This window comes from Sebastes fasciatus, chromosome 18, assembly GCF_043250625.1.
Source record: "Sebastes fasciatus isolate fSebFas1 chromosome 18, fSebFas1.pri, whole genome shotgun sequence".
NCBI lineage: Eukaryota > Metazoa > Chordata > Actinopteri > Perciformes > Sebastidae > Sebastes > Sebastes fasciatus.
Genome location: NC_133812.1, coordinates 18106280 through 18134102, shown reverse-complemented (window position 1 = coordinate 18134102; position 27823 = coordinate 18106280). Strand labels below are relative to the sequence as shown.

Genomic DNA, 27823 nt, shown 5'->3' with positions numbered 1-27823 from the left:
TCCACCTCCCGTCAGTATCACATGGGGCTCCGGTGCGCTGCAGCACGCCTTGCAGCATCACAGACGGTGCTGATGGAGGACAGAGAGAGTCAAGAGTGAGAGAAGAGGAGGATGGTTTGTAAATGATATGAAAAGCTTTATAGCTCGATACGATCTGGGACTCTGTCAGGGGGAGGACTAGTGTGTTGAGTCCAATGTAAAGCACCTTACTGTATATATTCCTTTTTTAACTGTGTATATACACTTTTGTGCTTTTTAAAGAAAAACTGCTTTGTATTTAACTTAATTATGACTGTGGTTACTGTTATTACCCAGGATGTACTGTTTCAGTTTGTGTTTTGTTTTCTTCTTTGTTTGTATTCCTACTATGCTCTCAAAAATAATAAACATTTTTAAGAAATATATATATTATTCATTAGTGGTTTATCAAACTCTGGAGTCATGAGGTCAAAACTTGACTATTATTTTATATGAAGGAAATGGTGTTGGGAATACTGACTGGTACACATCAGTATGTGTAGTATGGGATGAAATAAAAATCCTAATAATGATAAAGTTACTATATTATATAGCTGAAAGCTCTGGAAAACCAAGTAAGTGGATGCTGTGATAAGATTTGTTTTGATGTAAAGCTATTCTGTCTGAGGTTTTAAATTATAGGTATAGATATTTGATTGGATATGATATCCTATATATAGTTTATTTCTGTTTATTTTTCAAATATTTCTAGGATTTTATTATATTTTCCATTTTTTTCTATGTTTATTCTTCAAAGAAAGCTACTTTTCTGGCTCTGCACATGCATCATAACTTTAGGATTTTCTGTGTTTTTAATCTGTCAAAATGTTGCTGTGATTTCTACCTTGTTTTTATACTTTAGATATATGCAAATAAAAACAAACTTTTAGATTGCTTGTTCAAACTGTATTTTTCATTAACAGTACAAAGCTGTAAATTTCAGTGACAGTATAATAATGTTAATTTTACAGTAACATAAAGGCAACCCTGCTGCCAGTTCTTTACTGTAATTTTACTGGGAAATTCTTAACAGTGTGAGAGAAGAGCAGGACGATTTATAAATGGCATAAAAGCTTTATAGCTCGAAGCATCGTTTATCGGTCTTAAACATAAATTAGATCTGTCCTGAGGGATTGGTAAATTAGATTAGAGTCGTTATAAATTACTAAAACATAGGAAGAAATCCTGCAAGTTTTGGAGTGATCCACTGCAAACATCTAAACAAAGCCTACACAAGCAGATATAAGGGACTTTAAAACCAGACCACTGGAGTAAAAAAGTTTTGCACATAAGAAATAAGGATTGTATTGTAGTAATATGTGAGAAATACAAGCATTTTGTATAGGGATTTGGTAGCAGGAGTATGCCTATGCAAGTGACAGGTAAAAGTCCACAGTGGTGCAAATTCAAGCACACTTTCCATTGTATGACACATTATACTTTTACTTTACTTCATTTAAAATGGGATTATAGAGAACTTTATACATCACCACATGTATATGTATTCTTAGCAGAATAAATGTTTTTTGAGAAAAACACACAATAAGCTATAACATGTTACAACAACCTTGAAATACATTGTTAGAGTCACATAGTGAATGCGTGGAGTCATCATTTGCATACAGGTAAAATGAGTAATATAAAACAAAAACAAAAAAGAAATAAAAACACTTTTTTTTATTATTTCATAACAAAGTAAAGACTAACTTATACAGATAAAAAAAAACAAGAGTAAAGTACAAGACTAAACAAGATTTATAAATCATAAATGGTGTCTTATTGTTGATTTCATTGATCTTTTATTGCTGGTGCTTTGTTGCTTATTGAATGTTTTGTTGCTGATCTTGTGTGATGTAAGGTGACCCTGAGTGACAAGAAATGTGCTGTTAAATAAAATGTATTATTATTATTATCATAATTCAGTGCTTTTCAAATACGGTAAAGCTACTTTTATATTTATTTCAGAATCAGAATCAGGTCAGTGTGTACACATACAAAGAATTGACTCCGGTATGTTTTGCTCTATATGTACCTGCACAGAAATAGACATACACGACATTAACACAATGAAAATTTGAATGAATGAAAATTTTCCATCACTTCTACCATTCTCTCTTTGTCCCCCCATCTTTCTCCTGTGGTTAACAAGGTCAACTAACATCTGCTTTGTCATGCAAATACACTCAGGTTTGCATGTTTAGCATTTTGGTGGTAGTGAAGACAGGTTTGTATCACGGAGAGATATGGACCACATCCTTCTTATGGTTCAAATAAAAAACAATAAAACAAACATAATCCTGGGACTTCTTAATTTATCTATTTTTAGATTTTTTTGAATTTATTACAAGTTGCTCTAATCAGCCTGGTAAATGAATTATACGCTCAAAAATTAAATTAAAATATAGTTTTGAATCTCTAATCTAATCTCTCTCTGACACACACACACACACACATAAAGACATACAGTATTTACATTATTCTTGTGTGTGTGTGTGTGTGTGTGTTGCTCATGATGTTCAGGTTTAAATGTTAATTGCACGTTGAGCCATGTACCACTTTGTTTGGAATTTTAAAAAACGCCCAAATTACAACCCGAGTGCTCAAAGCCAAGTCCACACAGGCCTAGACTGACTGAGGGTCCCTGCAGCTACACAAATACCAAAACACAAACACAAACAAACACTTTGAATTAACGGACTGATGAAATATGAAATCTTGGAGGTGGAAATGTTGGAAATGTATGTGCATAGAATACACAGTAGCAGCTTGACCTGGAAGTAAAAGACATTTTATTTATCCTGTTGGGAGTAAAACATGCATCTTGAGTCAGACTTGAAGAAGAAGAAGAAGGCATATTTATGGTTTTTACTGTATTATACCAATAATACAGCTTTATTCTGCACTTCAGTCCATTTTTAAAAAACTCTCTACCTCAGTTCTCATCCCACATTATATTCCATATTTGACATTTCTTAATCCCCTGGTCTCTACTGTATATCTCCTATATTTTATTATTCAGCACTATATCACTTTTTGCACTTTACTCACTTTTTTTATAGTCATGTATCACAGCTGTTACCCTGCACTATATTCAGTTTTAACAGTTTTCTTCATCTCCTTGTATTTTTATATCTGGTATATTTTTTTGTACTTTGTACTTTGCACTACTAACTTTTTTACTGCCTTTTTACTAACATGTTTTGCACTATGGAAGTGTGATGCTGGAAACTTGAATTTCCCTCGGGATCAATAAAGTTGCTATCTATCTATCTATCTATCTATCTATCTATCTATCTATTTAATTGATCCTCTGAGGGGACATTTTAACCCATTACACGCAAAACACCTGAAGTACATGCATGCACAAACAGGACCTACAGTATATACATGCATTAACGAAGTGATGTCGAGGAGGACCGTGACAGGCGCCCGAGCAGTTAGGGGTTTGGTGCCTGACTCAAGGGCACATCGGCATTGCCGAAGAGCCACATTTGCACCCCTCCACCCCAAAACTATCATGGCCAGTACGGGTATCGAACCCGCGACCTTGGCGTTATTAGCACCACGCTCTAACCAACTGAGCTAACCGGCCTTAAATCCAGTTTTAACTCACTCAATTTGCACTCATGTTTTGACCTGGTAAAATGACTTGGAGACAGTTTACTAGGCTACTTGAGATTTAATTCCCTAAAGACTTCACTTCACTTGTCTTGAATAAAAAAATATTCTCAAATGTCAGTTTTTTTACCAGGTAAAACCCAGAGGCAGTGTCACCTTTTACACATCAAAGTGTGTTTAGCCAGCTAGGTGTTAGGGAGTGCTTCTATATACAGTATATGTGGAAAGCGTTAAAGCTTTTAGTGGCTCCAGAAGCAGCTAATGTTAAACGAAATCTAATAAATTGTAATGTTATCTAGGTCTGAAGACTATAAGTTTGAAAATGAAAACAAACTAGAAAACTGAACTTACCACCAGACCTCTTTATTCCAGTTCTTCATCTCTGCTAGAAACTAACCGCTAACGGCTCGAGGCTACTAGCTGCTAGGTAACACAAGAATCCTAACGGTTGCCGGTTGGGGTGCATTGTGGGTAATGTAGGCGGCAGCTAATATGAAGAACTATCTGCTAAGCATTTTATTTCTGAGTTACCTTGTTGACTGATCTTTACATGTGCAGAGCCAGAAAATAAACAACCAACTCCCCGGCTATATTGCATGTGATTTCACTCTGTCAGCATTATATAAGAGGTAAATTCTACTCTGTTATGGTCCATATTAAGACTCTTGCATAAAAAATCTGAATCAGAATCAGTTTTATTTGCCAAGTACAAGGAATTTGACTCCGGCTTTTATGCATCTCTCTAAACGTACTTACACAGAAATAGAAAAAGAAAATAAAGGTGAGGAATAGACAGGACTGTTATGCACACAAGTAGTGAAAGAAATAGGTGTGTATGTAAATATGATATGAATATATATATATAAAGCACCAGTGACCAACAATAAAATAAGAAGTAAAGTAAAAACGTCTCTACAAGTCAAGTGTAAACAATACAAATAGTGCAAAGAATGGATATACATGGACAGGATGATAATGTACACTTTGTACTTGTATACATGTCTATATACTGTTTGTACAGTGTGTATGATTTATATTGGCAGTGACAGATATGTACATATTAAAAAAAAAAAAAAAAGGGATTGTGCATTAAAGACTAATAATTATAACAGCAGCAGTGGATATTTTGGTGTTAAAATAAATTAAGAATGATCAAATAATCTCAATTAACGTGATAAAATAACAATAGAAATCTTAAAGATGTAATACAATATTACTTGGGAAATATAGTAGACAGAAGTGATACTGTATTCTGTATAACCCCTTTGACTGAGGCTGCAGAGTAAGAGCACTGTGGTTATGCTCTGCTCCCAGAGCTGCATGTGTTTAAACTGAACGTGAAGCAGAATGTGTGCTTACTACTGAATCTACAAATCCTCATCAATACACATCTCTCATCACCTTTGTGGCACGAAATGATCTCATGTAAGAATACAGGCGGCGGCTCTTGTTGTAAAATTACAGAATCATTCCAAACATGTGTCTTTGCAAGACAGGAAACCAAGATAGATAACCTCATGAGAGATGTACAGTGTATGCAGATTGATGTGTAAGTCAATGACCTTCAGCATGGCAGGCTCATCAGCAGCAGTGCTGATGTCATATGAAAGAGGAGGGGGGATGGAGGAGTGGAGTAAGATGGGGGGAGGAGGTTCTCATTAAAGTGAAAGCCTTACCGGATACGTCTCCACTCAATAAAACAGTAATGCAAAGGGCACATTAAAAGGCACAAAGCATGCTCACACACACACACACACACACACACACACACACACATTTACAGGAGGAGTAACATTCACAAACCAATACTCTCTTTTCCACACTTGCTGTCCTCTGAGGGAAATCCACTCTAGGACTTTGTCCAAAATACAACCAGCCTATTGTTTTCTGCTGACCACATTAAAATGAAAACCAGAGTACATTTAGTAGTAAAATGATCGTTCTGTCTAAATGTGAGGAGATGATGGAGAGAGATTTGAGAAGGAACAACCACTGAAACCACAGATATACAGTATATGACACTTAAGTTGATGGTAAAACTGTAGGAATTTCTAACTTTACGCCACAAGAGATATCACTACATCTGCAAGTACCCAGATACAGATGCATATTTTGTTTTTAAATTCAACAGTGAAATGGTGGGAAGTGTCATGTTTTTCAGACGGAGACGGGGCGAGTTAAAAAATGCGACCCTGAGGGTTGATGTCTGGCGTGGGGACAGAGCGAGGGCTCGCCCAGACACAGCAGGGGGGGTGACACATTCATACTTTGTTACACACAGCAAATTAATGGGTTTGCTCCAAAACAAGATGGGTAAAAAAGGACAGCTATTTTTGCATAATAATAATTTTACTCAAAAACTGCAACGTAAAGACTAAACCAGGGCTTAACGATTTTGAAAAAATATCAAATTGCAATTATTTTAACAGATATTTGTGATAATAGAGGGAGTGATCATTTTTACATCATTATTCTCATTTTCATTGAAAAACATAATTAAAATCAATACTAAAATGAATATGGCATGATATTTGCAGGGATCTTAAGCCTGTAGAATATGATGTGTAGGCCAGGACATCTCTGCAGCACCACAATATTCAATGTAAAATGGTATTTTGACACACATTTCGCCTTTAACATATATTGCATCTCCTGCAATTAGAAAAATGTACTTGTGAAAAAGTAGGCCATATTGATGGTTCGATTAAAATTCAATTAATTGTGCAGCCCTAGACTAAACCTGTTGTTCTGAAATGCTGAGCAATAAACTTATTTTTCTCCAAAATTGATATTAAATACCTTAGAACTGGACGATAACATGTAGCTTAACAATTGTCTGAACAAATAGTTAACTTAACCAGACAGGAATGTGTGAAGTATTAGAAAAAAACTCAGAGAAACCTAGATTTAACAAAAATGTCATGTTCGTCAATAAATGCAAATTATTCTCACCATTTATGAGAATGATTTATGAGAGTGTCACCTGGTCACCCATGGCCAGTTTGGAGGCCCCTGTTGCCTCCAAGTTCCCATCGAGTACAGTACACACAGCACACAGATGTTAGTTCATTATGTTTTGTCCAAAGACCCAGAGACCAACCAGTTATCCTATACTGGAATACTAGACCCACTTGATATTGTACTCTAATGATGCACATTTACAAGTAATCAAATTAATGAAAGTCAACTGTCGCACAGTTAATCTGAGACTTTGTACATTTTCCAGCAGCTCTTTGAGAAGTTCCACTCACACAGACGTTCAAAGGGACCTGTCCTTGGTACTGAAATTAGCCAGTCTATTAAATATGAGTGCTAAAAGATGAGAGCTCAAACATCTGGAGGCTCCAGCAGATGAAGACAGAAGCTCAACGTAAACAACTCCAACTTGACAAAACGGGGATTTTCCAGTACATTACAAAGCAATGACTAAGGCCCCTCCTCATCAACACCACGTCTTCAAATCTGTCATCAGCTACAAAACAAGAGGGTTCAGTCTCCCACACACACACTGAATATGGCGTTGGAGCACTACTGTATAAATGAGAGCATTCCTGCAGCCTGGACTGTAGTTAAAGTGCCAGATCCTGCCTGGTGAACACACAGAATAACAGACTTAGCAGGTGTGGAATGCCAGCTATGACAGGCACACACATGTATGTTGGCTCTATGTTGTAAACCCAAACACCTCATAATGACAGATGCTGCACCCTGGGGTGCCCGACCGTTGGCTTTTGGGCACTCTTCCAACACCCCTGTCGGAGTAAAGCTGCACTCGGGTAGAAAAACAGAAGTTTTAATATGTGAGTGGAGCGATAGAGAAAGAGGGAGCTTTCTTTTTTTTGTAATAAAAATAGGTTTGTGTTTGAATCGTCTCTGTGGAGAACCACGGGACGACAGGAAGAGAGCGCATGTGTCCAAACAGATGGGCCGAGTCACAAGTCAACTGCTGGGCGTGAAAACACAACACACAGTTTTAGAGTAAATATAAGGTTTATTTGAAGGCACACACATTTGATGCTGGAGAACAAAAATGATTAACATCCCGTTATTAATGAGAATACTAAATTTGTTTTCAGAGAAAATTGGTATTAGTTACACATTATTTAGTTTAGACTTAATAAAATAAAAATGTAACAGCTGTCTGGATGCAAACCACAACCCGAGCGTGAAATGTAAACAGGTTCACCAGTGGAGGACTGAAATTAAGACCACCTCCACTAACATAATACAAAAAGTGAACTTTTATGAAATAAAGCATAGAGAAAAAAAGCTATTTTCACACAGCATAAAGGCTATTGTTTATAACCGATAAGATGCATCACCTCCGCTAAAACAATTTCCAGATTTCTCAACACATAAAATGTAATACTTGAAAAATATCTGAAAAGTGTCTTTAAACTGATGATTCTAACTTGTGTAACTTGTAGTGATTTTTACTCAGCAGCATCCAGCAGGTTAGGACGATAATGGTTAAGTAAACACCATATGGCTTTTTGTGCGTATCACAGCAATTCAGTTAATAAATACACAAGCTTTGCCTATTTCAATTCAAAAGCTTAAGACATGTACAGAACATGCAGCATCGTTTAAGACATTTGAGTGATTTGTTTCACAAAAAAAAGGAAATTAGAAGGTGATGAAAAAACATGATTTTAAGACGTAAACTGACTCTTCCATACTCATAGAAAACATCGTACCGAGAGGCCAAAAGCAAAAACATACAGCATTTACGATATATATATATATATGGCTGTAGAAGGTCATCTTTGGCACAGATATGCAAATACAGAATTAAGCTAATGCTCCGGTGATCTTTTTCTTTTCTTATCCAGAGGATGTTACTATGATTTGTGGCGAGAGTGTGGGCTGCTGGGAAGTAAGAAAAGCATTTCCTGTCAAAGATGCAGCTTTGATGGTGCACGCGTGGAGCTGAGGATCCTGAGAACAGAGCAGGGAGCCTGGGAAAAAAAAAACAGGATGATGATTTTAAGTGTGTGTAAGTGAGAGTAGCCTCACAGACTGGAGCTGAGTGAACGAGGTAGTAAACTAAAAACTCCAGGGAGGATATAAAGTCCAGTTATAGAGACAATGGCTGCTTGTAAAATATTTATAATGACACAATGGATGCTCCTCAGTTGGCTGGAGTGGTACATTTTATGAGATATTTTATGTTGATGTGTACGAGAGGATACCTGAGAGAATATCTTTCATTGCAGCGTGCTCAGAAGAGCCCGGTGATCTCCTCTGTGACCGGGTCAAGGTCAATGTCGTAGAAGCAGGGTCGGGTTGGCAGGCCGGGCATGGTGCTCATCTGAGGGAGCAGAGGGGAAGAACTTAGCTGGCAGGCAGAGTTAGAAAAATGACTCACGATAATCAAAATCAAGTTGTAATCCTTTTCCTCGTCAAACTGTTTCATGTAGCTTTTGTTTCAGGATGTTAAAAATGACCCACTGGAGGTCATTTTGAGGACTAAGAAGATCCCCTAACCAAATGTTTTATGATTTAAAATGTTTTCTTTTTCAGTTCAAATATATCATAAGACACCAGGACAGAAATCCTACTCATCCTTTTAAAATGATTACGCCGTTTTTCAGATCCTTCTTGTGTCGTTTTTCTCCCATTTCATTGGGCTATAGTCTACTGGGAGTACACCATGACGGATATGTGTTCACCACATTATTTTATATGTTGAATTCAACACACTTAATACATCTTATACATCCAATTTCTCATTTGTATTATTTATTCATATTTATCTACATATATTGTGTTATATATTCTAGCTTTATGTACATAATTTACATACTCCTTTATTTCTATTTTTCTTATATTTCCTTAAGCTTTTATATAAGAACAACTGCAGCGTCCCAATTTCCCCCCTGGGGATCAATATTCAGTATTTCTGATTCTGAATAAACAACATTTATAGCATTTCAGTCTAAACGCTGAAACGTTTAACAGCAAAACAATAAAGATGTGCAGATCGAAATGCTGTAAATAAATATCCAAGCAGTGTGTGAGACAATGTGGCTACACTGAAACATGCTGCACAATAAATGTATACATAATAAATACATCTGAAATAAATCAATACACAAATGCATTATTAAACTCATAAGTGAAATGAAACGAAGCATTGTTAAATGAATGTTATAGTAACAGCTGGTTCATATTTTCGGTCCGTCTTAAAACAGGAGTCTCATAAAAATGTCAGTGACATCAGAACCAAATAAGAAAGAAAGATTACAATCTAGATAATAACTAAAACCTCACATTAAAGCCGTTGCAACAACACAGCTGTTATACACTAAAAGACGATCCACTAAGGCTTGGTATCAAACTAAATGAGACAGAATAAGATGAACCCCTACAGGTTCAATAACTATAATCTAGACTCATTTAGCTCTGGGCAGACGGATGATCAGTGTGTTGACAACCTACACTTTAGCAGTGATGAATTTGGCTACAGACAATGGAGGCTTTGTGCTCACTGTCGTCAAAATATAGATAACAAAAGGCTACCATACAGACACGAGACAAAGTTAAAACGCTATATACAAAACCATAATGGTGTTACGGACTACCATTCTGACAGATTTCTAAGAATCACATTGAGTTTTGATTTGCCCGATAAGCAGCTAAAAGAAGCTGCATTTTATATCTGAAATACTGAAAAAACAAAAAAGGTAAATTATAGGAAATTTGGCTTCTGAGGAGTGTAAAAAAAAATGAATAGAGTGATCAACTGTGTGCTGGAAAGCAAAAGCAAAAGCGCACCACTGTAAAGGAAAGGTGTGCGCTGGATTTATAACAAAAGACAAAACAAGAGCATCATTGCGAAACGAAATGCGGCAATTGTTTTATGTCAATTATCTTGTTTTCATCGTTGGAAATTTGAAATTCGATTAATTGCACAGCCCCAGTGGAAACTCAATGAGAATTATATCCAAAAGTATTTCCCAAATTGGTGGATACACAAACAAACATTTTTCATGTGATCATGCATGTAAGAACGCTGCCACTATGATCAGCTGACAGCCAACTTCTATCAGGGATGTGGATTTGTACGGAGTAAGATTCAATAAGAGGAGAAAAGAAAAACAAGTAACCGACAGAGGAAATTCTTCCTAATGAAATTTGTGACGTAAACAGGAGAGAGCATGTGAATGGATGCTCACACGTACAGTCAACAAGACCAGATATCAACAGCATGTGCTATGGTTAATTGAAGCCTGTTTCATCTGGTTTAGGTGCCAAAACTAAATCTGAATCTAACATTTCAAGTCAATAAATGTACAACTGTACACTCGTCAGTGTTTGTTGTATGGCAGATAAAAAAAAAGGATTTGTTAGCACAGTACAACTGATCCAGGGGAAACACTCCTCTCCCAAAACTCCGCCACATCGTCCCATCCGAGCTGAAAAGTAAATTATCTCGCTCATTAGACAGGGAGCGACATTCTTTGCGTGCCTCCTTCCTTCTGACCCAAGGCCACTTTTATGGGCCCATTAGTGGAAATGAGACTGGAGGAAGTGACCTGCCAATTTCCTGTCTGAGGAAACGCAGCTCTGCATGTAAACGAAGGGACAAAATGAGGAGTGCATGCTTACATAATCCGACGGAGCGGATGCTCACTCTCATTGGTCTGATGTCAACAGTGACTGCTGTTACACGACACTGTTCTGACCGCGTCCATCAATAGGGCTTTAACCACAGATGACTCACACTATGAGCAGATCTAAAGGAATTCAATACCAATGCATCACCTTTTATTCTAATGGATGCATTAAGAACAATTACGGCAAAGACATTACTTAATTCCTCCTTTTAGTTGTGACATCACAAACACTACTGCATGATGTCACTAACTGATAACTGAATTGCTGAGTGGGAGAAGCTATTTCGGGCGCCCCTGGTTCAGAATTAAAAATTAATTTTCCCCATAGACGATGTTAGGTGACTCACAGTGTTGGTAGCTGTAGATTGTGCTTCAACTGTTTCACTTCCACTCAGTGAAATTGATGTATAACTCTCAGATAACAGGAAGATATGAAGTGAAATAAAACGGCTTTAAAGTAATTTGATTCTCACAATTCTCTCAGCTTTTTGGTATAACGTATCAGGCTGTACATTTAAATATCCAAACACGCTAAAATGTGAAGACTTAACTGTCACGGTTTTGAAAGAAACAAAGGATGCGCTGTTCTGCTGGTCCTCCAGCTCGCCAGCCTGAGAACAAGTTGGCACTCGCAAAAACACACAACACTCCGTGGCTAAAGTTGGAAACTCCACTCAGCCAAATAAGTCCCTCTATTATACCCAAACACAATGTGTCTTTGTCAGGGGAAACCCTGGAGGAGACAATGTAGCTGGATGTCTACCCCCCACTGATCCTGGAGGAGAGTCTCGGTCAACGACAGCACGGTCGCTACAGAAGGGGATTGAGGAGATTATGGATGTGTGCCATTTAAGATTAATGGACCATTAGAGGGAGGTACGCGTGAGTGTAAATGCTTCATAAAAAGCTAAGGATGCTCTTTATGTTGGGATGTTCGTTCATCTAATGAAGCTGCATTCTTGGCCGTGAGACAATTGTGAAAAATGAATAGATAAAATGAACCAGTGTAGAAAGGTGGTGTTACATTAATGAGTCAAAGAGTTCATGGGTCTAGTTTGAACTCTCACCTGTGAGAGTGAATTGCCTCCCCAAGGGAGCACTTGAACTTCTCAGGGACAAGTCGTAAACATCAGACAATTACTCTGCGAGCCCTTTTAGTACTCAGGTTAAAAATGCTCAGCACTAACACATTGGACAAACATATTCATACAATTGCGGTGTTGATGCACAGGGACAGAGCTTCAAATGTCGGCACTGTAACTTGTTTATCTCTGCATGAAGTAAAACTACAGTTGAAGGTCAGTTTCAAAGATAAAAACATGCCTGGGTTCACTGAGTTTGTGGTTGGTCTTTGGGGCATTAACATGACCAAAGTCAGCCAACATAAATTAACTTTCATCATGTGTGTGCTTTCCATTATAGATGTAATCACAGTCCTTTAACCGATCTGCAACTTGTTGGAACATTAACCAGTTGTGACCATGTGGAATATCCAGCCATGGATGGAGAGGGGTTTCTATAAATCTGAACGGTTTAATGGTGCAGCGGAGGCAGCTCTAACGGGATATGAACTCTAAAGAGATCTATTGTTCTGCTGGCGACCCCTCCCACACATATCTGGAGAATGACATCAGCCCCTTCCTGATTCTTCACCCTGTAGAGACCCTTAACCCCCCCCCAAACCTCCTCCTCCTCTCACACTCACGCCCCTCACCGCCTCAGGAGTTTTGCTAGTGAGATCTTTCTGAGAAATTGTCAATGTTTTGCCAGATTTCATTTCAACATACATATGTTACGAAACAGCAATGTTTCCCATGATAAAAAGGAACAAATGCACTTGAAACTTTTAATCAAATGGAGTTACTTTGGTTTCCTTATTATGCAAACAAACAGAATAGGTTTGAGAGCAAAACTTTCCACACTGCAATTAAAAATGTTTTATTGCAATGTATTAATGTGACTCAAACACTTTTGTTTGCTGCTGCGCTGAATCTTGTGGGTGGGACCTACGCTGAAAGATGTAAGACACGTCTCTATTGGCCAGCCTCGGTCAGAGTTACAGCTTTGCAACATCCACTGAAGGCGTTCAGAAGTCCACAGCGAAGACACAGGTTTCTGTCCTCCCTAGAAACCTCTCGTGGAGCAGAAGGGAAAAAGCTCGCTTGATCTTGATTTTCAGTATGAATACAGACCGTGAAAGCGGGGCTTCACAATCCTTCTGACTTTGGGTTTTTAAGCAGGAGGTGTCAGAAAAGTTACCACAAGGATAACTGGCTTGTAGCGGCCAAGCGTTCATAGCAAAGCCGGAACGCGAGCTGGGTTTGGACTGTCGTGAGACAGGTTAGTTTTACTCTACTGATGATGTGTTGTTGCAAAAGACGCCTGTCTTCATACTGGAGAAGACGCCGGTATGTTTAAACATGACTTCCATCTCGGATATTGCCGAGCTGTCAATCCGAGACTGACCAATAGAGACGTGTCTTACATCTTTCAGCGTAGGTCCCGCCCACAAGATTCAGCTTAACAGCAAGCAAAAATTTTCAATTCGCAAACAAAAGTGTTTGATTCACATTAATACATTTTTATTCACAAATGTATTTTACTTTGCAGTGTAGAAAGTTTTGCTCTCAAATCTATTCTGTTTGATTGCATAATAAAGAAAAAAAAGTAACTCCACAATGTAGATGCCCCCTTTACATGCTGACCTCTGTTCCACTTGCCTCGCCCAATGCATTTTCTCCTTCAACATTCATTATTTAACCTTATATCTATTTATAAATCATTGTCTGGCTGAGAGTTAAAAATGTTTTTGAGTCTGGCAGGCAGAGGCTAAAAGCCAAAGAGTTCAAAGAACAATTTGGAGACTTGCTTTGGGTTAGGAGTCACAGTTCAAGGGTTGTCAACGTGCAAGTGGCTCCGCGGGCCACAGCACATCAAAGGCAAGGTTGGGAGACTGGACAGACGCCACACCAAGACACTGCCATGCCTTTCCCAGCATGCCCGGTGTTTGACACCTCTGCCTCAGCGTATCAAAGCCCGTCACCTGGGGGCACGCTGGTGAAACAGCGGGAGGCAAAACGCTCAGGAAGCCGCTTCCTTCCTGCCCGGCCCATCATCAACTAGCCCAGCTCACCTCGAACCAGCTCAGTAATATGGAGACTAACTCAGGGGAAGGAAAGATGCAAGCATGAACATTAAGTTTCTACTACAGCAGAGCGCTCTAGAGATGCTTGAATTAAGAAGTAAGCCAGACAGAAAAAAGTGACTCAACCTCACAGCAACAAACTACATGAACATAAAATATCAGAGGTTGTGGTTTCCCAGAAGTACAGAGTGGGCTTTTAATTAGTTTATTTAATTAGTACAGCCCAACTTAATTTCTGTCCACGACCCTGAGAGATCAAAGTGAGCAGCTGGAGTCATCAGTGTTGGAGCTGGATATTACAGTAACGAGGTGAAGGAAGGGAGCCACGTTGTAAAATTAGATTCAGTGTCTTGTGCAGTAAATGGCAATTCATAACTGCTCTGACACTTTGAGACAATACAGAGACAAAAGTCTTTCAACGCATACCCCCTGAAATGCACAAGAAAAGATACAACGGGCTCTGTGCACAGGGTCAAAACATAAGTCATTATAAACACTTTGCTATAATTCCCTGTGGTGCAACAATGTTTGGTTCTGAGCCAAAACACTTATTAAGCCCTCAGGGTGACGCCTAACATGTTCCAGATTTGACTTCAAACCTACAATAACAGATTTCTTTGCCCACATGGGAGCAGTGAAAAGACATATCATCACCTTTTAAGTTGATATGGTGAACATGTTAGCAAACAGCTGCTTATTTACACATCGTTCATTCGACAGTTGTGTTTGTGTCCATCTGATAAATGTAAGTCCAATATTCATTTTCCTGTTAGCTATGTTTTTACCAACTCCTGAGGGAAATATCTGGAAATATCTTTCGGTGCTAAATGCGTACTAATAAGTACTTCTTCCACCAATAAGGCCCAAAGACTGAAGTTAGTATTAGCCTGCTGCTCTGAATACTACATTTACGTACCGTTCCCACCAGTGGGTAGATGAAACCAGCCCCGATGCTAGCACGAACATCTCTGATTGGCAGAACGAACCCAGTGGGAACACCCTTCTTGTCAGGCATATGGGACAGGGACAGGTGAGTCTTGGCCATGCAGATGGGCAATGAACCATAGTCCTGGTTATAGGAAAAACAAAACAAGTGGTAATATGAGTGTGCGTGTGTTTGTGTAAGTTAAAGAGAGACAGAGAAAGGAGATGAGCTGGGAGTCAGCTGTTATTGCAGCAGCAGTGATCTCACCTGTTGATTGTAGTAATCTATCTTGGCCGTGGCCTCTGGAGACAGCTCAATGTCATCAGCTCCATACACTTTTTGGGCGATTGTTCTGATCTTCTCCACTATTGGCATCTAATATGGGAAAAACAGTGGGCAAAACAGAGACGGGTGGAAAAACATGAGCACTCCGGTCAAAGGGAATAATCAAGGAAATTAGATTTAGTGAACACACATCCCGTGTGACGTCAGAGTTAATAAGAGCTACACCGTAAGAATTAAGTCATTTAACGTCTTTGACTTTTACCGTTAGACTCATACTAGACACTGCATTCCTTTATTCTCTCGCAAGCTGTTCTAACATTTATTAGCTGGACTGGATATTCATCACCGATATCTGCAACGTCATTTTGCCTAGTAAAAACTCTAATTGTAGATATCTGTAATTACATTTCGCCTAGTAAAACTATGGCTAATGGCTAAACTAATATCCAACAGGAAGCCTTGCAGCAAGGTCATGCACATCAATTCGGACTAGTCGTAATGACGTTTGAGATATCTGTAACTGTTATTTGTTATTTTATATCTTGAATAAATATTCTGCCTAGTCACAGTGCCATTGTTGATATCTCTAATGCCTCTCTCTTGCCATAGAAACACATAAGATGCAGGTGTTCCATGGAGAGTATCTGCTGCTCTCACCTCCGTGTCGTACAGGAACTGGAAGTCGCTGGGTCTGCTGGCAGCCTCATTCACAGCTTGGGCCATCTCTACGGAGCCTCGGCCGCCCTGCGCCCAGTGGTGACACGGCACAGCGTCAGACGCTCCGCACTCTTTTGCTATCTGACACACAAGGTCAATCTCTGCCTGGGTGTCTGTCCTAAAGGATCACCAAGGGAAACATTGTTAGCAGCGCTTGTTGGCCTTGGTGACAAATTACGTATTTAGAGACAAAATGGTGCTCTTGTGGGCCAAAGGAATGTGTTGATTATCCCATTACTAGTCTAGTGCTGTGTTCACACTATGAGCGACACAGCAACAGGCTACAAGTCATTTTCAATGGAAGCCGGTGACATGAAGCTTCAACTTCACGCTGCGTGACGGGCATGACACGCTACAGATAAAGTTGAGCTGATCTCAACTTTTTTCAGCTCTCCAATGACGCGGTGAAGTGTCAACCAATCATATGTTTTGTTTCACCCTGTTCCGTTTCGTTAGCCAGGTCCCAGTGCTTTTTAACAACATTACATTAATGAGCACTTAAGCAACACCTCTGCGACAATGTAACTGGACATGCCTGGCAGTGTCTTCTGTCGCTCGTAGGGTGAACGTAGCACACAGAAAAGTTGGCGATTCAAGTTTTGTGGATATGTGTGTCTGCATGCTTCTTACTTGAAGACATTGAGCGCCACCACGACTGGTACCCCAAACAGGTGTGCTATCTGGATCTGCTTCCTGAGATTGCTATGGCAACCACCTGCAACTAGACTCAGATTCTGGAGGAGAAAGAGACAGAGGAAACAAAGAAAAAGGTCACGAATGTAATTAGAGCTGCAAAGATTCATCAATTAGTTGTCAACCATTAAATTAATGGCCAACTATTTTGATAATCGACTAATCGGGTTGAGTATTTTTTTTTTTAAGAAAAAAAAAAGTCTGATTCCAGCTTCTTAGATGTGAATATTTTCTGGTTTCTTTACTCCTCTATGACAGTAAACTGAATATCTTTGAGTTGTGGACAAAACAAGACATTTGAGGACGTCATCTTAGGCTTTTGGGAAACACTGATCGACATTTTTCACCATTATTCTGACAATTTATAGATCAAACAACTAATCAATAATCCAAAAAAATTATCAAGAGATTAATTGACAATGAAAACAATCATTATTTGCAGCCCTAAAATGTATTACTGTAATTCAACTGAAACGGCTTGACCGCTCGCCGGCTGCTCACGGCATGGCTCGGAGCGACTACCTCTCCTATTATGGAAAAGCCCTGATAGAATATAAGACTGGTAGCATCCCACTGTGCAGTTATTCAGTTATCACTCAGACATTGAATACTACTATATGCAGAAGTCCAGTTACTCCAGAGCACATTAGTAGCATAATGTGCAGCTACTCCAAGTTTGACCGCAGTAATCCAATCTTACTCTGTGTGTGTGTGTGTGTGTGTGTGTGTGTGTGTGTGTGTGCAGCCCCGGGCTAAAAGGAGTGAGGCCATACAGGTCCCATAAATTCATTTCCATGGCTCTGTTTTCCCCAGTACTTCTGGTTCTCGTTACAGGCTTCACAATTAACTTATACTGCTTCATTATTTACTCAGCTGAACCTGCCCGAAAGACCAGTGATTTTAGCCAGATATGAACACACACACCCACACACCCCAAAAGAATCCCACCTCAACATTAGCAGGACCCACAAACCCGGAAACCACATGCAAAGGCTGTATTTGTGCTGTTAATCAAATAAGTGCTCTGAACGATGTTAGTGGGCGAAGTATTTATGTATAGAAGTATTTATGTATATAGGCGAGGAATTAAATGTCTGGGAGAATACAGCTGATGCAGATAGGCTGATCTGAAACTTCCTTTATTACATTTATTTCTATAAATGTGTCACACGATGGCTCATTTCCCAAAGCTTATCCTGGCTTATGCCACACATGCTAAAGGACAAAACCAGCATAAAGGATTTGATAATAGTGTGTAGTAAGTCATCTCCATGCAACTCAGAGTTCTCCTGATCTTTTCCCATCTTTACAGAAGGTCAGGGCTGTAAGGGGCCCTGAAGACATGTTGGGAATGTCAAAGGCATGGCCGTCATGGCAGTTCACTCAAAAACACAACACATAACAACCAAACAGCATTATGTTAATGAGCGCATGATTGTTGTATAATTGGAGTCTTGCATTCGCCAGTGAGTTGCAAACATCCTGACCTTTATGACTAAATGTAATAAAGCAGGCTTAGTTAATTATTTTAACTTGATTGGAAGAAATTCAAACTCCTCAGCTCAAACATGTTCGTCCCGTCTCCCACATCTTTATCTTTTTGTCTCAGTGGCTATGCTTGTCATTTTCGTGTATATTTGTGTGCATTCATGCATATCTACATGGCTCATACCTCATCAATGTACTCTCTGGGAAGAGGTGCGCCTGCCGACACCTGAAAACACACAAAGAGAACAGTTAATCACACATTTCAGTATTATGTCACATTTAGCAATATATTGTTTTATTTTCCATCTAGTTTTGCTTTTTTGGACATATTTATTTGACTACACAGAGAATTTAGTTTATAAAAAGGGCACAGAGCCTCACGAGACCTTGTGATGTTTCTTAGTAAGGTCAATCTGTATATATCTGCTCTTTGAACTGCAGATGGATATGCACAAAAATAACTTTCAGCGATTGTTTAAACTGGTTAACTAATCAAATTTCTACTGAGTTAAAGATCTTACAGATCTGAGTTACAGATCTACGGACAGCACAGCGGCTGATTATGTGGACAGAATACCTTCGTTTGTTAACAAATTCTGAAATATTTGCTTGATGTAGAAAATGCAGTGACTTGCACAGCTCCAAAAAAATTTGGATTCTTCTCATTTAGAAATGAGCAAACACTTCTTTACCTGTTTCTGTCTAAAATTAATATAAATGACTTTTATAATGATATGAAATGGCCATTATGAAAGAAAAGGCTGGCAGCAGCAACACTGTTGGTGTGGACACCACACGTGTGAGAGACGCAGCATTTCAGCGAGGTAGTTGTCACGCGCTGCTCACGCAGGCAGTGTGGTCCGGGCAAGGCAGCATTATGCAGAGAATAAAAAATAGACAGACATCCAGTGCAATTCAAACACATCAGAGTGTTGTCTGTGGTGTTTTGTTAACTGTGTTATGTCAACTTACATTTGGGCCACCGCCGTGCATCTTTAACGCTCGGACAGTTGCAACCAGCACCACCACATCTGGCCTCAGCCCTGAAGCCCGACATTTGATGTTGAAGAACTTCTCCATCCCGATGTCCGCTCCAAAACCAGCTTCCGTCACTGTGAGGAAACAGATTTCCATCTTTAAAAAAAAATAATCATATTTCTAAATAATCTATGCGAGTGTGAACCATGTTAAGAGTCTCTTTTGTTTGTGCTCTTTAAGTAAAGAAAGAAAGAAGTAAATCTTGAGCCAGTGGTACATATATATACTGTATAACTTTATATGCTGAGTTCAGTCAGACATCTTTAAAGAATCATGGGGATAAGAGATGAGTCTGACTGTATTTCTGTCTAAACAGTAACACTGTACTGAGTAATGGGTTCACTGTAAGGGCTCTCAAAGAGACAGAGCGCCTCTGATATAGACAGCCCTCCACACAGGCCTCTTGAACCGGCTCCAAACAAAGCAAATAGTCCACCTGGAATGACGGCCTTGTTAAGATAAGGTTTCCTGTTACTTTTTGTGTGTGGCACCATTGTATTAAAACACTAGCTGGTGGGGCTAAGCTAGAATTTTAGAGGAAGATTTCACGCCCAACTTGTTTAGTGAGGTTTTAACAACTTCTGGTGTATATCACATTTAGTGCAGCCTGGTGGGAACACGGTCATTTGAACCCCGGATATGAAAAAAATAACTGCACGTACACCGCCAAAAAGATAGACCTCCAGATCTGCTTCTTAGTGTACTCTGGTGAGGGTTGTTGGTAGTGAAGATGCAACATGACGGCGCCGTGTGATGTCTAGATGTCTGTCCATGTAACCATATGTTGACAACTCATAGTACATTAGTAACAGCTGAACTCTAAATAGCCTAGAACTTAAACATTATTCTCGTGATACTGTTTAAAGCGGTGTTTCCCAACCTTTTTTTCTAGGGACCATCTTTTTAAAAATGACAAACCATCGCAATAAAATTCACAATACCCTATTAACCGAATTTGTGCGTAAATGAACACTACTGACCATTTTTACCGCCGTTTCCTCATCACCTTATATTATCTTGAACAGGTAAACCAGGCATGTCAAAGAGATATACATTGGATAAATCAAATAAATGCATTTAGGCAGAGTAGACAGGTGCTCTATCAGATCAATGTGAACATTCAGGCTCTCTCATGTGGCTCAAAGTTGTACTGCAGATATACATCTAATATAAAAGACTACAGAAGAAATTCAGAAAATGTATTTGGCAACCCTAATAAAATCTCCTGCGACCCAGTCTTAACCAGTAATGACTGGTTTAAATGATAAACTAATGAAAGCCATGACTGAAGTGTTAGTTTTAGTCATTGTGTACTCAAACTATAAAACACAAGTGAAGCCTAAAAAGTTAATTTCATAACCTAAGACCAATAAAACATGTCCAAAATGAACTGTGTAAACACAAAAATGCAAGGCCCATTTTAGAAGAAAACAAAGTAATTAAATTACACTGAAAACAAGTAAATCCACAGAGAGAGAAGGAGAACAGTTACACAAGAACTAAGCTATGTTAAGGGAGAAAAGCTGGTTTGGTTTAACAGCCAGGGTTTAGTGAAGATATGATCATTTCATTATTGTAATAAAGATCTATTCGTTTTTAAGTTATGTCCCACTAGAGCATCACTGCCAGACTCGCTGCAACTGGGGAGCTGGCCAAAACTTTACAAACTCTTTTCCCTGAATTCACTGGGCGGTCCAGCACAACGGTTTCCAGTCCAAACCAGTTGCATTCACCCGTCAGTCTCTATAATCTTTGTGTGGGCAGCCTAAATATAGCACACAATGAACATCAGCTAACCCTCTTAACATTTAATTCAATTAAAAGGTTAATAATGAAATGTGACTAGAAAGCAGGTCAGAAAAAGAAATTCAATTAATGTGATAAATTATGTCTTTTACATGCTTGTGTGTGTGTGCAAAGATTTTATTTATACAGTACATGCTGCTTTATAGAGTGCAGTTAAGCTGTCATAAGGGAATGATTTGCATACATCAATTCCCTTAGGCTGGAAAATATATTATGTCATTGATTTTAGACGAAAAAAAGATTAAAAACATTCATTTATTGGTTAGAAATTGATTATTTTATATATGAGGTTTTTAGTAAGAAAAGGAGTAATTCGCTGAAGTTTACAGTGCTTGTGGCGGACACTCGATAAAACTCTGAGGCTTTAGTGAGAAAACAAGTGGTTTCCATGAAGAAATGCATCACTCTGTTCTGTGTGGTTCTCTGCATTGCTAGGGTGAAAGTACGATTTACTTCACCAGAGATGCAAGAGTAAAAAGACTGCAAGGAAGTGAGAAGAGAGGCAGGAAGAGATTAAGGTGCAGAAGGAAATTGGAGAGACGAGAAATTGTTCTGGGGAAAAGAACAAGAGGAAGAAAAGAATAATTTTATTGCCAGTTTCTGGGAATATAAATGACAATGTTGACGTTAAGCAGAAATTGTGGTTCGGAGGGGCCTTGGCTGCATCATCTCCATGTTAAAAAGTCTGAGTAAAGAGAAACACATAAAGCCTGAGGGATGAGCACAAGAATGTAACTGGACTTTGTTTGGCCACAGACCGCTGACGGAGAGTTAGTGTTTCTTGTTAGCGCCACACTAGAGCTTTGGCTCTGAATACTGAACTGGCCTGCCAATGAAATCACATTCAGGATTTGTGAATATTTCCATAAATTGTGTGGCCTCCCACGAACTGACTCGTACCACACAGGCACAACAAGGCAGAGTTAAAGGGATAGGTCGGGTATTAGGGTTGTATGAGGTGCTTATCCATAGTCAGAGTATTACCTACAGTAGATGACAGTCTGCACACCCCCAGTTTGGAAAAGCAGACAGCAGTTACCACATGGAACCAAAGCAACGTACTGCTGTGGACGGGGCCGGCAGCAAAACATTTTTTAGCCACCTAAAAGAAAGGCTCACCTAAAATAATCAGTATCAGTTTAAGTGTATGCGATATTCAGAATATTTTCATCGGTTTACCTTGCTGTGAGACAGCTATACAGTCTATGTTTCCGACGGGGAACTGAAGCAGTTAGCTATGCTCTCACCAAAGCTACCAGACTCCATTGAAAAAAAAACTTAATTTTACCTCGCAGAACACGGGAGTTGCTGGTCTACCGCTGCCTTAAACGGTTAGATGGTTTGTGTTATTGTGTGACTTTGGTTAGTTCGGATTCACCAAAGTCACCTCACCGTGTTCTGTGAGGTAAAATTACAGTTGTTTTTTTTCAATGGAGTATAGATGGATAAAACGATTTCAGTTCCTCGTCGGAAAGGGCAGTCTCATGGCAAGGTAAACCGGTGTAAATATTCTAAATATAACGGACACGTAAACTGACATCGTTTTTTTTTAGATAGGGCCTTTCTTTTAGGTGGCTAAAATAAGTTTTGCTGTCGGCCCCGTCCACAGCAGTACATTGCTTTGCTCCTGTCTGTTTCTCCAAACTGGAGGCGTGCCGACCGTCATCTACTGTACGTAATACACTGACTGGATAAGTACCTCATACAACCCCAGTTCAAAATACCCGAACTATCCCTTTAAGAATAATCGGAGGGAAAAGAATGGAAACAAGTATATGTGACAGCAAGTACAACACACCTTCCACTACGACATTACACCAAGCAGGAGGTTGACCCCAAAGGATGTCATGAGGAAACACTTGCAAGCTTCCTGCTCTGTGTGACGACCTTGAACTGACCAGAGAGCGAGAGGGGAAGAAGAGGTCGACGTTGTTGTGAGTGAAAAGAGAGCTGGATGGTGTTACTACCAGTCAAAGCACTGGTATGAGCACCCATGCCAACAAAAACACTAACAGAAAAGGCTGGGAAGTAGGTTAGATCATCACGACCGTCTATTTTCCAGTTAGAGTTGTTGCTCTTAGTTGGGCTGCAACGAATGATTCTTTTCATTATTGATTAATCTGTTGATTAAAATGTCATAAAACTAAAGATATTCAATCCACAATGATATAACACTAAGTCAAGCAGCAAATCTCTATATTTGAAAAGGCCCATTTTCTGTACGTTTTACCTGGGCCTTTACCTTAAACGAATAATTGACCTTAAAAATTAGTGTTAATTAATCATCTGTCGACCAACTAATTGATTAATCTACAAACAATCAGTACTACTTCTAAATTCTTACCATCATACTATATGAGGACTGTATTTACCATAACTTTGCAGCAACATTAATGCACTTGTTTGCATATTAAGTGCTGATTCTGATTTACTAACCAGTGCATAAATACAGTATGCACATTGTACACAGAAATCTAGGATGGAGAATTTAAAGGGAATTTGACTAAATTATATAAAACTACCAAATGAATCAGAATAAAATCTCTTGTACGTTTAAGACAAGATAAAGCAGGAACTATAAGTTTTGAGATGTTTATTTTTTTTTTAAAGTGGTGTCGAAAAGGGTGTATATCTTAAAATGTTTTACATGCTGAATATATCATCATTTCTCAGTGGCCACTTCTCTAAAAGCCCAAATGATTTGTTGCTTTAGTTTAGGGAGGCTCTGCTGCGGTGTGGGAAATCTTTATGGTAAGTCGGTGTCAGGGGGTTATCTGCGTTCAATACCCCAGACTGTTAATGATACAGGAATCCCTCACATCTGGCATGAGGAATTCATCCCCCAGCAGCCCCCTCTTATAGCAGCATTTCTACATTTTTAAGTCCAGATTCCAAAGTGACTTGAAAAACCCACAATATTACAGAGCGTGATGAAGCACGGCCAAGAGTATGTTCATACACTGAGTTCACACACAGTTCATGCACTTCCTTTGCCACATGAGAGCTAATCAGAGATGATTAAACTGAACTGTATATTACTTAAAGACACTGTGGTGTGGTTACATCAGTGTCAGTAAAATTGTCAAATCATATTTTAGTTGCTTTTTGTGAGTTGATATAAATGTAACTGTGTTAAATGAGCATATGATATTGTCTCATATCGATCGCAGGTGTCTGAATCAAATGAAATTCGTATCGTGGCAGATTGTGATATCAGCAAATATCGTATAGTCATCCAAAGAATCCATATAATATCGTACCGGGATGAAACTGGTGATTTACACCCCTAGTTGTTATGATATGCGAGTTTTCCTGTGCAATGTAGGATTACTGCCGGCATTTTGAGTGCACTTTCTGTTTCACCTCCAAATAAAGTGGTTTGGATAATCTAGCTAAATCCAGTCAGACTTCATTGGGATGTCATCAAGTTTCAAGATCTTAGCACTTAATTACTTTGGTGTGTACAATGTTTTCATAGCCAATACAAATTATGACCAAATCTAAGAAAATAAGTTGTAATAAACCGGAAGTATCCTTTAACTTGATGATAAAACTAATTCAAACAAAGAGCTGACTTGTCGTTCCAGACTATTTGCAGAAATATTCATTTTTTTAAACTTTGCTGTTGCTTTATTATTCTTTTCAGTGGTGCCAGTTAAAATAAGGCAAAGTTTGTAGCATTGCAGCAAAGAGGCTGAGAGGGAAGGAGTGGGAGAGAGGGGGGGTACATGCATCCCAGCTGCAGAGGGAGGTCGAGTTCCTGGCATACCTGAGAGTCAGGTAACAAACACAGACGGGGAAAGGAGGGAACGAGACGGACAGATGGAAAATGAGTGGGGTAGAAAACGCATACAGGCCTCCCTGCTTCTCTGCTCCAGTGTTGTGAAACCCAACTCCCTGATCACGCTGCCTACAGGTTCTCACAGATGACAGCTTGTTGTGTAAATGTTGTGCATGCCCAAAGAGTCACTCTTCTCCTTATTGCGCCCATACAGAAAACTCTCACATACACAAAAATATACAACTTGACGAGATTTGCATGTACATCAAATTCACCTGACAACACACAAACACGTGTGCATTCCAGACATATTTCTGCAGCCAAAGTAAATGAGGACAGAAAGCAAGCGGCGGGAAAGATAGACAGATAAAAATGGAAATATTCAAGTATGCTTTGACGTTGAAGGGATTAGTGTGGTTTACTCTGAAGCATTCCAGGGGCTCTTAAGATTATCAATCAGCTTCCTTCCTCTCCTGCGTGTGTTTTTTTTACGCAATCTCTCCACCCGTTTCCTAGAAAGTTACGCAGTAGCAAGACACCAGAACAGCACACTCGTCAACAGAGCCAGAACCAGAACTAAGATCAATGTAGGCCAAAGGTTGCAACTGCAGGGGAGCACGCTGAAGTTCACGACTGGAGTAAATTGTAAATTATAGTTTAATCTGCCCTGCTAAGGAAGCTTAAATTCCTCCACATCTGGGGCTCCTAGACGCTACAGTTGTTGTCTGTCATCCCAAGAGGTTTTGTGGTTGTGCATCTGCTTTAGCTTGTGCGTATGTGTGAGCTGTATGCGTGAACTGTGTGTTCTTCTTACCCACAAAGCCGTCCCGTCCAACCAACTTCAAAGCCAGCTTGTCTGCCAGCACCGAGGAGTTGCCATGGGCGATGTTGGCGAAGGGCCCGGCGTGGACAAACACTGGCGTACCCTGCAACAATTAGAGGGGCACACAAACAAGCAGGAGGAGTTGAGAAAACAGTGTCACCCACAGCAACTCGCCCGACCAAGTTTAAATAAGGACCAACTCTCTCTTTCACACTAAATTCAACATCCTTCAGAAACATAAATAAATATTGAAGTGTGGATGCACTTTGGCTGGCACTGTGGTTGTCTAAACAGCAGGCACAAGTTAAGAGGTGCTAAACTGGCATGGCAGCCTGACTGTGGGCCAGGCTTCCTTCCCCTGTTGATTTGGATTACTCCCTAAACACTGGACACACAGATGTCCGTTAAAGAACCGGAGAGACTTCACAGAAATGTTCTCAAAATGGATGGATATTCATGCTAGGATATTTTCACAACATAGTTATGAGAGTGTGCAGGTATCTCTTCGGGTATGTTTTATGTACTATGCACACTACACTAATGTTGTACCTTGGATTTAAGTCAGTGTTAAGTTCTTGTGGCCACTGTGCTGCTAATCGTATTGTTGGAGTTGTTTGCATTCAAGTGTTAAAAAGCATAATACAAATACTGTCCAAAGACAGTAGAACTATGGGAGAGTGTGTATCACAAATAGTATAAATCACATTGATTTTCTACAATTGCAACTGGTGGTATTTTCTTCTCAACTGGGGTGAAACTCTGCAACTACTGGCTAGAACTCACAGCTGCTGTTAGCTTACAAGCAGCAGACCTATTCTGAAAGGTTTGCTGGCAACAGCTTTGCAACTTTCATTCAAACATATTATGCTGTGTTCATCCAGCTTAGATGAGGAAAGGCATCGAAGAATACGACCGCAGAGGAAAAGGTCTACTGCTCAAGATCACAACCCTTCCGTTGCACTCATGACAGACTTTAAAAAAGGGAAATTACTGAGAAAACTGGCCAAGAAGAAAACTGGGGGAAGCCGACTGACCCATTGTTAAACTGCATGTGAATTCCTTGAGAGGGAGGAAAGAGGAAGGATGGGAAGGACTTACATGGTTTTCTAAGCTTTTGTTTGCATACCTCTCCCTCCGCCTGCATAAACAGCCTCCCCTCGGAGGAGTAAATCAGCCATTCAACAAGGCTCTGACAAACGCTGTCTATTTGTCTATGAAATCTAGTGGAAACAGATTACAGCAGCATCTAACTGCGTGAAGAGAAAGACGGTTACACACGGAAAAGAGGCAAAAAGAGGGAACCATATAAAGACAAAAACATCCTTTTAGTATCTTTATCCATTCAATAACATGTTGCTTTCTTTATTCCGATGGAACGTCAACACACGTCATACATTACGTGGATTTCCATGAACTTTAACCTGACCCAGTTCACACTTTCCACGTCCGTACACGAGGGAAAGAGATTCATTCAACAAATAAGCCACGACAGGGTGATGAAAGAGGAAATAAATGAAAAGTTGTGTCACCTCTTCAACTGATGGTCAAGAGGATTATGAAGACTAAGGAAATGCACTAGAAGAGGATACGGTGACATGATCTCCATCTTCCTGTTTTCATTCATCTCTTGTACTGTCCACTACACCAGCTGCAGACCAGTGCTACACTAATGAAATGTTCAGTCTTCAAAGCTGAGAGGCTGTAGTCACAGGTCTGATTGTATATGGTCTACTGCCTCCCATCAGGAACGATGCATGCAGTTGGTTGGGTGAAACGCCACGTAGACAGGATGTTTGAAAAACATAGAGAATGACTGAGGTCTGCTTAATAGACACGTACAGTACACAGGGAGTTGGTTAGAAAACTA

General features: G+C 39.5%; 1 protein-coding gene and 1 non-coding gene across 2 annotated transcripts in view; both read right to left on the bottom strand.

Moving 5' to 3' along the window:
* Window positions 1–3536: 3536 nt before the first annotated feature.
* trnai-aau (transfer RNA isoleucine (anticodon AAU)) lies at window positions 3537–3610 on the bottom strand. The gene has a single exon. It is a non-coding gene; the product is annotated as a tRNA-Ile (tRNA).
* Window positions 3611–8248: 4638 nt separating this feature from the next.
* mthfd1l (methylenetetrahydrofolate dehydrogenase (NADP+ dependent) 1 like) overlaps window positions 8249–27823 on the bottom strand; it is a 35557-nt gene continuing 15982 nt past the window's right edge. The window contains exons 20-28 of the mRNA XM_074615504.1: window positions 25948–26059; window positions 19481–19620; window positions 18693–18734; window positions 16958–17061; window positions 16268–16445; window positions 15593–15700; window positions 15317–15469; window positions 8829–8947; window positions 8249–8594 (exon numbers count right to left, since the gene is read on the bottom strand). Coding sequence (XP_074471605.1) covers window positions 8858–8947; window positions 15317–15469; window positions 15593–15700; window positions 16268–16445; window positions 16958–17061; window positions 18693–18734; window positions 19481–19620; window positions 25948–26059 — 927 coding nt within the window. The 3' untranslated portion in view covers window positions 8249–8594; window positions 8829–8857. The remainder of the gene's footprint in view (window positions 8595–8828; window positions 8948–15316; window positions 15470–15592; window positions 15701–16267; window positions 16446–16957; window positions 17062–18692; window positions 18735–19480; window positions 19621–25947; window positions 26060–27823) is intronic.